Source organism: Bubalus bubalis, chromosome 19 (genome assembly GCF_019923935.1).
Source record: "Bubalus bubalis isolate 160015118507 breed Murrah chromosome 19, NDDB_SH_1, whole genome shotgun sequence".
In the NCBI taxonomy this organism is placed as follows: Eukaryota; Metazoa; Chordata; class Mammalia; order Artiodactyla; family Bovidae; genus Bubalus; species Bubalus bubalis.
The window spans coordinates 3,950,621-3,963,264 of NC_059175.1; the positions used below are offsets into that span (position 1 = coordinate 3,950,621).

Here is a 12,644-nt window from a genome sequence, read left to right on the forward strand (position 1 = left end):
CAGGGATGGAAATCAAGGCCCAAGGCTACACAGCCCATGTGTGGTAGAGGCAAGATTTGAACCTGGATGTACCTGATTGCAAACCCAGACTCTTTCTCTTTAGTCTGGTTGTCCCTTTGGTGGAAGGTATACACAGAGCTTACATTCAGACTCAGGGAGACCTGGGGAAGAGTCACCTCACCTCTCCCAAACTGTGTGACCTTGGGCAAGTGTCTCTCATTACCGTGAACCTCAACTTCCTCACCTGTAAAATGGAATGACAACTCCTCCCTGGCAATTCTGTGAGACAATGAAGTAGGAACCGAACACGCTATGCTCCATATCCTTTGATTCACCTCTCCCAGAAATGAGACTCAAAGCCACAGGCTACAAGCCTGAACTTGACAGTTTAACTCGACTGCCTGGGAGCACTGCAGACAAAGATCCCTTAAGAATATTTCACCATGTCTTGTTCTGTCCATAAAAGCTGGGGAATGTTGACCAGGCGTAAATGATGAAGACACCAGGAACGGAAATATCAGCCAGGATGGGCTGCAGGCCCAAGAGCAGATTTATACTTATTCTGCATCTTTCCAAAAAAATCCACGGGTTGGCAAGGCATTCCCTTGTGATGTTCTGGTTCAAAAGATTTACTGGGGTCCCTTATGAAATAGCCCCCATACTTCTGTAGGCTGTCTCTGAGAAGGTATATTCACTTATGCTGGGCTTGTCACAGGAAACGATATTTATTACAGAAAGTTAAGTTTATCACCTGTGGATAGTTAAGCCATTAGTCCTGGGTGAGCAGCTCACTTTGGGTGACCTCCAAACCTGATTCTGCATGTCGCTCTGTGAGTGTGTATAAATGGCTTGATTCTACTTGTTAGAACTCTTTGCTGCTTTCACCTTACAGGACTATTGAAAAACTAAGCTTTGTGTCTTCACCAGATTCACTTCCAGAAGGCAATGTGGGTCTTTCGAGCCCCACCTAATACTGAACCCATGAGAGCCTGGCTCACTGCTGCTGCTCTGGGCAGTGAGTTATGCTCCGAGCTAAGAGGAACATTCGCACTCCTCCCAAAACTGTGCCTGGCTGGAACTTCTCAGCTCTTCCTGCCAGGGTCCCAGTGGACCCCCAAGCCTGTCAGCTCTTGCTCCTAGGACCCACGACAGCCCAGCACCTGTGATCTGTGTCCTCCACTCCCTCTACTGTGACTTCTCCATTAGACAGATCCCTTCTTTCTGCAAACAGGCAGGAGGCCTCTTCCCCCAAAAGGGCTTTTTTAAAAAAGCACCGTGCATAAGTCAGCGTTTCCTGCGGGTGCCACCCACTGCTGGCACGAGAAGGCCGGAGGGCAGGGGGTGTTGGGTTCTATGCGATGCGCACTGCACGTTGCGGGGTGGAGGGGGGGGGAGGGCCACGCAGGCTGTCTGCTGCAGGAGAACAGGACCACATCCTGGTCCCGCCACTTGCTAGCAACGGGGCCTCCACGGGGTCTCCCTCACTCACACCCCCGGTGGTCGTGTGCACATCCGCCCTCGAGGACAGGGCACACGGTCCCACCTCGGGGGCTCACCGTCTCCCGTTCACGTGCCATGGGGAGCGTAGGGCGTTAGGGATTTCAGAGGTGCATGCGGCCGGCGTCCTTCACCTGTAAAACTCACCTACGCCGCCTGTGGTCACTGAGGAGGCCATAAGAGGTAAGGCCTGGCAGGGGCTCCAATGAGAGAATCTAGTTCCGTTTTTACTTAGCTTTCCTGTATTGATCCTGGGCTGGCTGGTCCGACAGGAAGGAGGGCTTTGAGAACATGCCTGAGGGAGATCCACAAACCAACTTACTCTTTGGGGGGATTCAGGTCCTCCGGTCTTGTTTCAAAGAACTGTAGCACCTCATCACACTGGGAGATATACGGGGGCAGCTGGATCAGGGCCTGGGGAAGAGACAGGCAGGCGAGCTCAACGGAAGGGAAGAGGGGTCGGGATGCAGAAAGTCAAGACTCCATCATGATCACCCACCCCCCAGAGTTTCAGATTCAGTAGGTCTGGAGTGGGGCCTGAGAATGTGCAATTCTAGCAAGTTTCCTGGTGATGCTCCATGGCTGGCTTAGGGAACACACACACATAGAATATATACACACATATATTACAGGCATACTTTGACAAATAATATGTACATATTTAGACAAAACAATAAATTGTGAACAAGGTCCTATAGAGCACAGGGAACTATATTCAACATCTTGCAATAAACCATAATAGAACAGGATATGAAAAAGAATATATATATATATACGCATATAGCTAAACCACTTTGCTGTACACCAGAAACTAGCACTACATTGTAAATCAACTAAACTTCAATAAAAATGCTTTTAAAAATTGTGAACTTCATGCCCTGTCATTATTTCTCTATATCACCGTCTCTACGGGACACTCAGTGTCTGCTGGATAGAAATCTCAGGCTTTATTCAACTAGCGGCCTACTGACTGGTAACAATTAGGTTGTCTCCAATGTGACCCGCCCACGTGTCCTAACTCACGGATCTGAGGGGTCAAGCGAAGTGACTATTTTATGATTTAGGTAGAGGTCAGAGAGGTTGAAATACCCAGGACGTCCCACTGCTCATGTCCATGTTCATCTGCCCCTGTGGCTCATCATTTTAAGGAGCCTCAACTGTCCCAACCAGTTAGATAAGGAGGCAGCCGGGGTGGGGGGAGGACACAAAGTGGACCCAGGCATTTCTTATGCTGATTTATCTACCAACAGCTATTCAATGATTCAACAGACATTTACTTATGCCCAGCACTGACTGATTTCTGGGTCAAACAGGACAGAATTACAGGGTACATCCCATCATGAAAGGATCTGAAACAAAGACCATGGCTCCAAAATGAATAAACAACTTAATTTAGCAAATATTCACTTAAACCCCCTCTGGCACAGGTTCTGAGGATGCAAATCTGAGTGCAGTAGAGCTATTTCATGTACACACTTTATTATAAACTTCCGAGCAGGGAGAGGGCCAGTGCAGATACTGGAATTTAAACAGCACGGCTGTGCTATGGAGTGAGGCAGGACCCTGCTCTCCCCGCAGAAGGCCTCATTCCCTGGTGCTTCTCCTATGCCTTCTTACCATGCTGAGTGTTGAGTCTGGAGTGAAAAAGATTTGTCTTGTAATTCCTGTGAAACAAGGCTCTAAAAGCCATCCCCACACGAAGTGATTTTCTAACCCTACCATGGACGATGATGGACTATGGAGAAATGGCTGGGGGGTCTCGATTGTGGCACCTTCTACAGCATTTTCAGGGGGTATTTTGCCCCTCCATGATTTATCTTTCTGGTTTTAAAGAAGTTTTAGTTGTGGTAAAATATACATAACATCATCACCATCTTGATCATTTTTACGTGTCCATTCAGTGGCATTGAGTACAGTCACGCTGGGGTGGGACCATCATCACCATCCACAGGTCTCTTCTCATCCTGGGAGACTGCAACCCCGCACCCAGCAAATAACAGCTCTCCACTCCCCTCCTGACCGGGCACCGCATTTCACTTTCTGTGTGTACACATCTGACTGTTGCAGGCACCTCGTTCATATGAGGGCAATCACACAGTACTTGTCTTCTTTTGACTGGCTGGTTCACTTAGCATCAGGACCTCAAGGTTCACCCACATTGTATGCAGTGTGCCAGAATCTCCTTCCTTTTCAAGGCTAACCGGTATTCCATTGTATGTATATGACACATTTGTTAATTTACCCCTTGAGATTCAAGTGGGCTGCTGATCCAACAGGACCTTTGAGTCAGGATCTGACTTTAAGTTACCTCCCTTCTCCTGATGTATGCTGCTGCTGCTAAGTAGCTTCAGTCGTGTCCGACTCTGTGTGATCCCATAGACGGCAGCCCACCAGGCTCTCCCGTCCCTGGTATTCTCCAGGCAAGAACACTGGAGTGGGTTGCCATTTCCTTCTCCAATGCATGAAACTGAAAAGTTAAAGTGAAGTCGCTCAGTTGTGTCTGACTCTTCGCGACTCCATGGACTGCAGCCTACCAGGCTCCTCTATCCATGGGATTTTCCAGGCAAGAGTACTGGAGTGGGTTGCCATTGCCTTCTCCTGATGTATGACCTGGCCCAAACCTAAAGTGGAGAAGTGGGTGGACATGTTTTAGTAGTGTGCCTTCCTGGTCACTGTCAACTTTCTACAATGGATAAGGATAGAAGGATAAAGGATGTTGGCTTGAAGGGCCTGGTATCTGTGACTCACTGATATTTTTTATTAGCCTTGCATAAGTATCTTCTGCCCTGCAGCAACTTCCCAGAACCAGTCTTATCCAGGCCAGAGGCAGAGAGCTCAAAAGGGAGAAAACGGATACCACCCCCCCACCTCCCATTTCTGACCCTCTTTCTGGTTTGGAACAGTATTTATTCTCATGCTGTCCTGGGGCTCCCTGTGGGTCGCTCTTTCCTCTGAAATCCTGCAGTTCTTGCAATTGGAACCACATAATGAAGGAGCTGATCATACTGTGCTGGACTGTGGTGTGTCCTGGCTGCCTCGTGGGCAGAAATCTTGCGGCTCCCCCCAGACTGCAAACACCACATTCCCTTTCTGTGGGCTCAGCACTTGACGGCTCCTAAAATACATCTGTCTGCATCATGTCATATCATCCTGAGAGGGCTGGCCCACTCTAGAGATGGGGAAATGGAGGTTCTGGGGAGGTTAACTAGGCTACGTGGGGGCCAAAGGAGCTGACTCCAGCTCCTCTACCTCAAATCTACAGAGGGTTTCCTCCTGTACCTTCCCTAGGTGCCTCGACAGTGCCGAGAGGGCCTTGATATCTGGTCCAAAGTGTCTGCTGGATAAATGAGGATGAGGCCTGGAGGTGGCCACAGTCTCTGCCTGGAGGGGGTCTATCTGCTAAAATGGGCAGAGATCCCAAAGGACCAGTGAAGAAGGGTCAACGAGGCCCACAGAAGACAAGACCACGTTCTCTGTTTCTGAGCAATTCCTAAAGACGTAAAAGCCCAACCAAACCCCTGAAGCATAAAATAAATCCAAGTTGCTCATAAAGGGCGGCTCCAAATGCTTTGATACTTCCAAAAACATGACCCGGGGCACAGCAACAGTTCTGCTTCTGAAATACCCCAGAATCATTTCGTGTTTGGTCAGTAATGACAGAGAACCACAGTTCCAGGAAAACTCTGGTTCTGTTCCCCGTGGAATGGATAGATGTGGCTACTTGACATAGGGCACAAGGAGAGATGAGGAGAGCAAGTCCTGCTTGTCTGTGTAACGTCAGACAGGTCCTGGGTCTGCGTTGGCCACATTCTGGCACCTCTGAGCTTCAGTCTGTAAAACGGAAATAAGTAACACCCTACCTGGAGGGTTACTTGTGCTACAGAACAAGTGAGCAAGTGTTTATCATACACTAGCTGCTTGATAAACATGTGGTTAACCCTTTGGGCCTCTGGACTGTACCAAGAACAACAGTGTGCTGCTTGCTTCCGGGGTGAAGGTGATTCAGTTCAGTAACAGTGCCTCAGCTAGAGAGAGAGTTTGTGTCTTCAACAAAATTTTAAGCGCACAGCACAGGACTGTTGGCTGCCGTACAGCAGATTTCTAGAGCTGATTCTTCTTGCTTGACTGAAACCTTGTGCCTGTTGATTACTAACTCCTCACTTTTCTCTCCCACCAGCCCCTGGAAACCACTGTTTCACCTCTTCTCTTTTTAGGTCACACCTGCAGCATTCAGGACCTTAGCTCCCCGACCAGGGATGGAAACTGTGCTCCCTGCATTGGAAGTGCTGGAGTCTTAGCCACTGGATGGCCAGGGACGTCCCAAACATTTTACTCTTTGATTCTACAAATCTGACTATTTTAGATGTCTCGAGTGAGTGGAACCATACAGTATTTGATCTTTCTGTGACTGGCTTATTGCACGTAGGATAACGGGCTTAAGGTTTACCCCTGGTGCTGTGTATTGCTGGATTTCTTCTTTGTATGGGCTGAATAGTATTCCACTGTATGCACACGCCACATTTAGGTTGCTTCTACATCTTGGCTACGGTCAACAGTGCTGCAATGAACACGGGTGTGTTAACATCGCTTTCAGATCCCGATTTCAATTCCTTTGACAAATACCCAGAAATAGGATTGCTTGACTACACGACAGCTCTATTTTTAATTTTTTGAGGACCCTCCATACTGTTTTCCATAGCGGCTGCACTTTGCGCTCCAGCACGGTGTGCGAGGGTTCCAATTTCCCTGTATCCTCACCAGCATGTTGTCTTGTTGCCGTTGTTTTTGATACCAGCCATCCTGACAGACGTGAGGTGATATTATATTGTGGTTTTGATTTGCATTTCCCTGATGATTAGTGACGCTGAGCAACTTTTCATATACCTATCGGTCACTTGTGTATCTTCTCTGGAGAAATTCAAGCCATTAAGGCGATGGCACCCCACTCCAGTACTCTTGCCTGTAAAATCTCATGGACAGAGGAGCCTGGTAGGCTGCAGTCCATGGGGTCGCTAAGAGTCAGACACAACTGAGAGACTTCACTTTCACTTTTCAGTTTCATGCATTGGAGAAGGAAATGGCAACCCACTCCAGTGTTCTTGCCTGGAGAATCCCAGGGATGGGGGAGCCTGGTGGGCTGCTGTCTATGGGGTCGCGCAGAGTTGGACACGACTGAAGCGACTTAGCAGCAGCAGCAGCAGCCTATTTAAAAATTGGGCTATTAGTTCTTTTTGTTTATTGAGATGTATGAGTTCTTTACATATTTGGGGGATTAACCCCTTATCAGATATGTGATTTGCAAATATGTGATTTCCCATCTGGTAGCCTGCCTTTTTACTCTATAGATTGTATACTTTGTTGTGCAGAAGTATTTTAGTTTGATTTATTCCCACTTCTTTATTTTCGTTTCTGTTCCCTGCACTTTTGGTGCCATATCCACGAGATCATTGCCAAGAGTCCTGAAATAAAGCCATGCATGTGGTTAACTGATCCTCAACAAAGGCGCCAAGAATACATACAGGGACAGGACAATCTCTTAAAAAAATGGCACTGGGAGAACTGATACCCATATGCAAAAAAAATGAAATTGCGCCCTTATCTTATACCATGCAAAAAAACAACTAAAAATGGACTAAAGACTTAAATGTAAGACTGAAACAATAAAATTCCTAGAAGAAAGTACTTCCCAACTTGCTTCCCACGAGCAGGACCAGGCTTTGCAGATCTTCCTCCAATAGTAGGTAACAGCAGCTGGCTAGATTTAAAAATATTTCTTGTTGCTGTTGCATCACTGATTTAATTTTTACTTTTGGGGTAAGTGAAATCAGTTTTATATTATGATTGTGCTATAAAATTTCCTCTAAAATATATATTCTTAAAAAAGGTAAAAAAGTGAATAATTAAAGAAAAATACTAATAGTAATACAGGTGGTTGAATATGGTAAGAACCTTCAGGTGAGGTCTGAGGGACTGGAGTCTGATAAACAGTGTTGTTACACTGCCTATGTTTTTCTTGTTAGTTGCTCAGTCACGTTCAGCTTTTTGTGACCCCCTGGCTTGTAGCCTGCCAGGCTCCTCTGTCCATAGAATTCTCCAGGCAAGAATACTGCATGGGTAGCCATTCCCTTCTGCAGAGGATCTTCCCAACCCAGCAATGGAACCTGGGTCTCCCACATTGGAGGCAAATTCTTTACCATCTGGGCCACCAGGGAAGTCCCCACACTGCCTACAGCACAGTAGAGGCAGTGGGGGAGGGATAGATTGGGAGTTTGGGATTAGCAGATAGAAACTATTATATATAGGGTGGTTAAATAACAAGGTCCTACTGGATAGCACGGGGAACTATATTCAATATCGTGCAATAAACCATAATGGAAAACTATGAAAAAGAACACATATGTGCATACCGGAGTCATTTTGCTGTACAGCAGATATTAACAAAACACTGTAAATCAATTATACTTGAATAAAATAAAAAAATTAAGTACTATGGCATGAGCATATACACTCACAAACTCATAGGAATGCATGTGTGTGTGTTAACGTAACCTATACTCTAATAATGGCGAGTTAATATCTGAAGGACCTTCATCAGGAATGAACACTTTAGCAAGTAATAGACTAATCACAAGTTCTCACTTCAGAAAAGGCAACTTTGGGGCTTCAGGTATATCCCCCTCTGACCAAGACCACAGCCTCTATCCACCAGCATAACAGCTGTCAGAAATAATTTTCTTCACTGGCAACATGAGGGATGGCCCTTGCATGAACAGAACGCGCTGAGCCCAGCATTAAACACCCTTCGACATGGTGTCCTGGCTCTTGGATTCTGAATCCTCTGTGTTCGGCCTCTTCCTGAAGATTTTACTGTCACACCATGGTTAGGATTAGCTGATCCTGCCACTACGATATCATTGCATCTGTCTTGAGAAAACTTTCATGCAAAGTGGTGTCAGACAAGACAGCTGGTATTTCACCGAATTTACAGAACAACTCGAGAAGCTGTTGAGGGAACTGCTTGGTAACAAATGCTTGCGTGTGGGGCAGGATTTGGCTGAGTCTTGTTTTCATTGTGTCTTTTGATGAACAGAAGTTCTTGAACTTCATGTAGTCCGATAAATCAATCTTTTTATGCTTGGAACTTTTTGTGTCTTTAGAAGTCCCTCAATACCTTGAGATTATGAGGAATTTTCCTATTTTTATTTTCTAAAATCTTTTATAATTGCCTCTTACATTTAAGTCTTTAATGTACTTGGAAATGATTATATGTGTAGTGTGAGGCAGGAGTTATCCTGTTTGTTTTTTTTCCAATATGGACATGCATACACTGAGGAATCCTGCCTTTCCTCAATGATCTATAAAGCTGCTTTTGTTAGTATCAGAGTGTCCAAATACACATGGATCTGTTTTGGGGTTCTCTATTCTGTTGCAATGGTTAGTCTATCTTTCTGCTGACAGCATATTATGTTAAACACCGAAACTTTATAACAGGTCTAATGGAGCAGCAAGTTACTTCTTAGCTGGTAGGTAGTTTTAGGGACATCTACAGCCCTCTTCTATCTTCATCTATTGGAAACTGCCCAATTTCTACCAAAATAATGCTAAAACAGAGATAGATCAAATTGGCTTAAGTCAGCTCACAACGATGTCAATAACAGAGCCCAAATGTTACATAGAGGTCTATGCAGTCTCTAAAAGACTCCACAGGCCTTGAGATAAAAGGCGTAAGGTTTCATCTCCTTCCAGGAGGGCAGTGTCCCTGAAGCCTAGTTCAGGGAATCTGGCCAACCAAACTCCCCAAATATCTGCTCCGTTTCTTATGCTGCATTAATAGCTGGGGTGGTAACTTCTACGTGACTCATATAACATAAGCAGTTTCTCTCCTATGGTTAATCCAGGTCAATTCATGATCTCTGGACTGCTCCAAGCAGAGCAGATGCAGGCAGCTGCCGCTGTCCCTTACTCCTCCAGCATTTTATACTTCCTCTTCCAAATCAAGTGTCCAGGGGTTCGGGGAACCCCGGGTGTGAGAAGAAGGTGTGACTCTGGAGAGAAATTGGGTGGGCTGGGGAAGAAGCAGGAGAATGCATATGGGCTGAGAGATAACACTTTCTGGGAAGGTACCAGGTAGAACTTGCTAGTTGGCTAAGATGACTCCAGAGTACGAAGTTTCTGCCGGCAGGGCCTGGACAAAGGAATTTCAGGCTCTAGAGATTTGGAAAAGGACAAAGAGAGGAAGATCTGAATCTTCCTCTGAGATCTGGGAGGCAGAAGTGGTTTCTTTGTGCCTGAGAGACTGGCCCTGCCCCTCATCCCCATCTCTTTTAAAGGCACCCTTAGGAGAGGGAAGTCTATTTCTATGAAACATGTGCTTGACTCTTTCGGCCTCTTGAATTTGTACTTTCTCGTTGTTGTCGTTCAGTCGCTCAGTCATGTCCAGCTCTTTGTGACCCCATGGACTGCAGCATGCCAGGCCTCCCCGTCCATCACCAACTCCCGGAGCTTGCTCAAACTCATGTCTATTGAGTCGGTGATGCCATTCAGCTGTCTCATCCTCTGTCGTCCCCTTCTCCTCCTGCCCTCAATCTTTCCCAGTATCAGGGTCTTTTCCAATGAGTCAGCTCTTTGCATCAGGTGGCCAAGTACTTTCTTAGAGAGGCAGTAAGGGGTATGTGAGTGCTGAGTCCTAAAAAGCTCGGGTTTAACTCTCAAAGCCTCCAACACTGTTACTGCAAGTAACTTTACTAGGTCTCCATTTTCTCATCAACACAAAAGGAAAAAGAAAACCTCCTCCTCAAAGTTACTGGAGGGACGAAACAAGGTCATGTCTGATAAAGAGCAGATGCCCAATCAGAAGTGATTTTCTGCCCTTGTGTGACATCTCCTGCCAAGAGAGGGGGCATCTGTCCCCACACTGTCCCCCTTCAAATTTTTCAATAGACTTACTGAAGTAAAATTTATGCACCATAAAATTCACCCATTATAAGTGTACAGTTCAATGATTCAAATTCAAATTATAGAGTTGGGCAATCATCACCACACTCTAGTTTTAGAACTTTTCCATCACCTCAAAAATTTCCCCAACCTCATCTGCAGTCAATCTCCATTTTCACCGCCCCAAGGCCCAGGAAACCACTGACCTGCTTTCTCTAAATTTGCCTTTTCTGCACATTTCATGTAAATGGAATCATACAATATGTAGCCTTTTGCATTTGGCTTCTTTTGCATAGCATCATGTTTCTGAGAGTCATTCATTTTGCAGCACTGATCAGCATTGATCTGTCGAATAATATTCCATTGAATGCCTATTGAACATTTTCTTTATCTATTCACCAGATGATAGACATAGGGATTGCTTCCACTTTGGGGCTATTATGAATTAATGCTATGATGAACAACTGCATCCAAGTCTCTGTGTGGACAGAAGTGTTCACTTCTTCTGAGTATACACCTGAGACTAGCTGGGTGGTAAATTTTACTTTGGAAGAAACTACCAAAACTGTTTTCCAAAGTAGATTCCCTCATACGCCCCGGCCACCCGGTGGTTGAAACCGCGTGCTTCCAATGCGGAAGGTGCGGGTTTGATCCCCGGCTGGGGAACTAAGATCCCACTTGCCATGTGATGAGGCCACTCACCTAACAGAATGGGGAGTTCACTGCTCCACATCCTCACCAGCTTTTGGTCTTGTGTGCCTTGTCAATTACAGGCATTTGGGGCGCTGTGTTGGCATCTTATGATGATTTTATTTCATGTTGCCCTAATGACTCATGATGTTGAACAACTTTTCACGTGCTTAATAAGCATTGTATGTCTCCATGGATGAAATTTCTATTCAATCTTTTGTCTATTGTTAAACTGGCTATCTTTTAAAAACAACAACAACAACAACTATTTACTTATTTATATATGTATTTATTTAATTTTTTTGATCATGCTGCATGGCATGAGGAATCTTAGTTCCCTGATCAGGGATTGAACCTGTGTCTCCTGCAGTGGAAGCTTGGAGTCCCAACCACTGGACCACTAAGGAAGCTTTAGCCTGGTTGTCTTTTTATTTTGAAGTTGTAAGAGCTCTTTATATAGTCATAACACAAGTCCCTTCTCAGATATGATTTACAAATATTTTCTCCCATCTGTGGCATGTCTTTTCCTTTCCTTCATGGCATCTTTCGAAGCACAGAAATGTATAAGTTTAATGAGGTCCAGTGTTTCACTTCTTTTGGTGCTGTATTTATGAACTCCTTGCCTAAACCAAGGTGACGAAGATTCTCTTCTATGCTTTCTTCTAGAAGTTTTATAGTTTTAGCTTTTATATCTAGGTCTATGATCTATTTTGACTTGAGCTTGAGCTTTTGACTTGATTTTTTAATCATGTGTGTGACGTCAGGGTCCAATTTAATTAAAAAAATTTTTTTTGCATATGAATATCCCATGATCCCATCATTTGTTAAAAGACTACACTACCCTTGCCCATTGAATTGCTTGGTATTTGTGTTGAAAATCAACTGAATATAAACCTGAAGAGTTTACTTGCAGACTCGATTCTCTTCCCCTGGTCCACGTGCCTTTCCTTATGCCAGTATCTCCATCTTGATTCCTGTGGCTTCATAAGAAGTTTGGGAAATGGGTAGCACAATTTCGTTCTTTTTCTTTTTTTGCAAAATTGTTTTGGCTATTCTGAGCCCTTTGTACTTCCCCATATACTTTTGGATCAGCTTGTTCATTTCTACAAAAAAGCCTACTACGACTTTGGCAGAGTTTATACTGACTCTGTAGATCAACTGGGGAAGAACTGCCATTTTAACACTATTGAGTCTTCCAATCCATGAGTATGGAATATCTCTCCACTAATTTAGTTTCTTTAATTTCTCTCAACAATGTTTTGCAGTTACAGTGTATAAACTTGGTATTTCTTTTATTAAATTTATTCCTAACTACTTCATTCTTTTTGATGTTATTGTAAGTGGAATTATTTTCTTAATTTCATTTTTGGGATTTTCACTTCTAGTATATACAAATACAATTGATTTTTTAAATATTTGTCTTGTAGCCTATAATCTTACTAAGTTCATTTATTAGTTTCTGCAGGGTTTTTTTTGTGGATCCCCTATGATTTTCTATGAGAACTTCCCTGGTGGCTCAGACA

General features: G+C 44.6%; 1 protein-coding gene across 1 annotated transcript in view; it reads right to left on the reverse strand.

The window, feature by feature from the left end:
* The window catches only part of SH3PXD2B (SH3 and PX domains 2B), a 124,258-nt gene that overhangs the window by 53,038 nt on the left and 58,576 nt on the right, over positions 1 to 12,644 (reverse strand). The window contains exon 5 of the mRNA XM_025270848.3: positions 1,820 to 1,911. Within this exon, the coding sequence (XP_025126633.3) occupies positions 1,820 to 1,911 (92 nt within the window). The remainder of the gene's footprint in view (positions 1 to 1,819; positions 1,912 to 12,644) is intronic.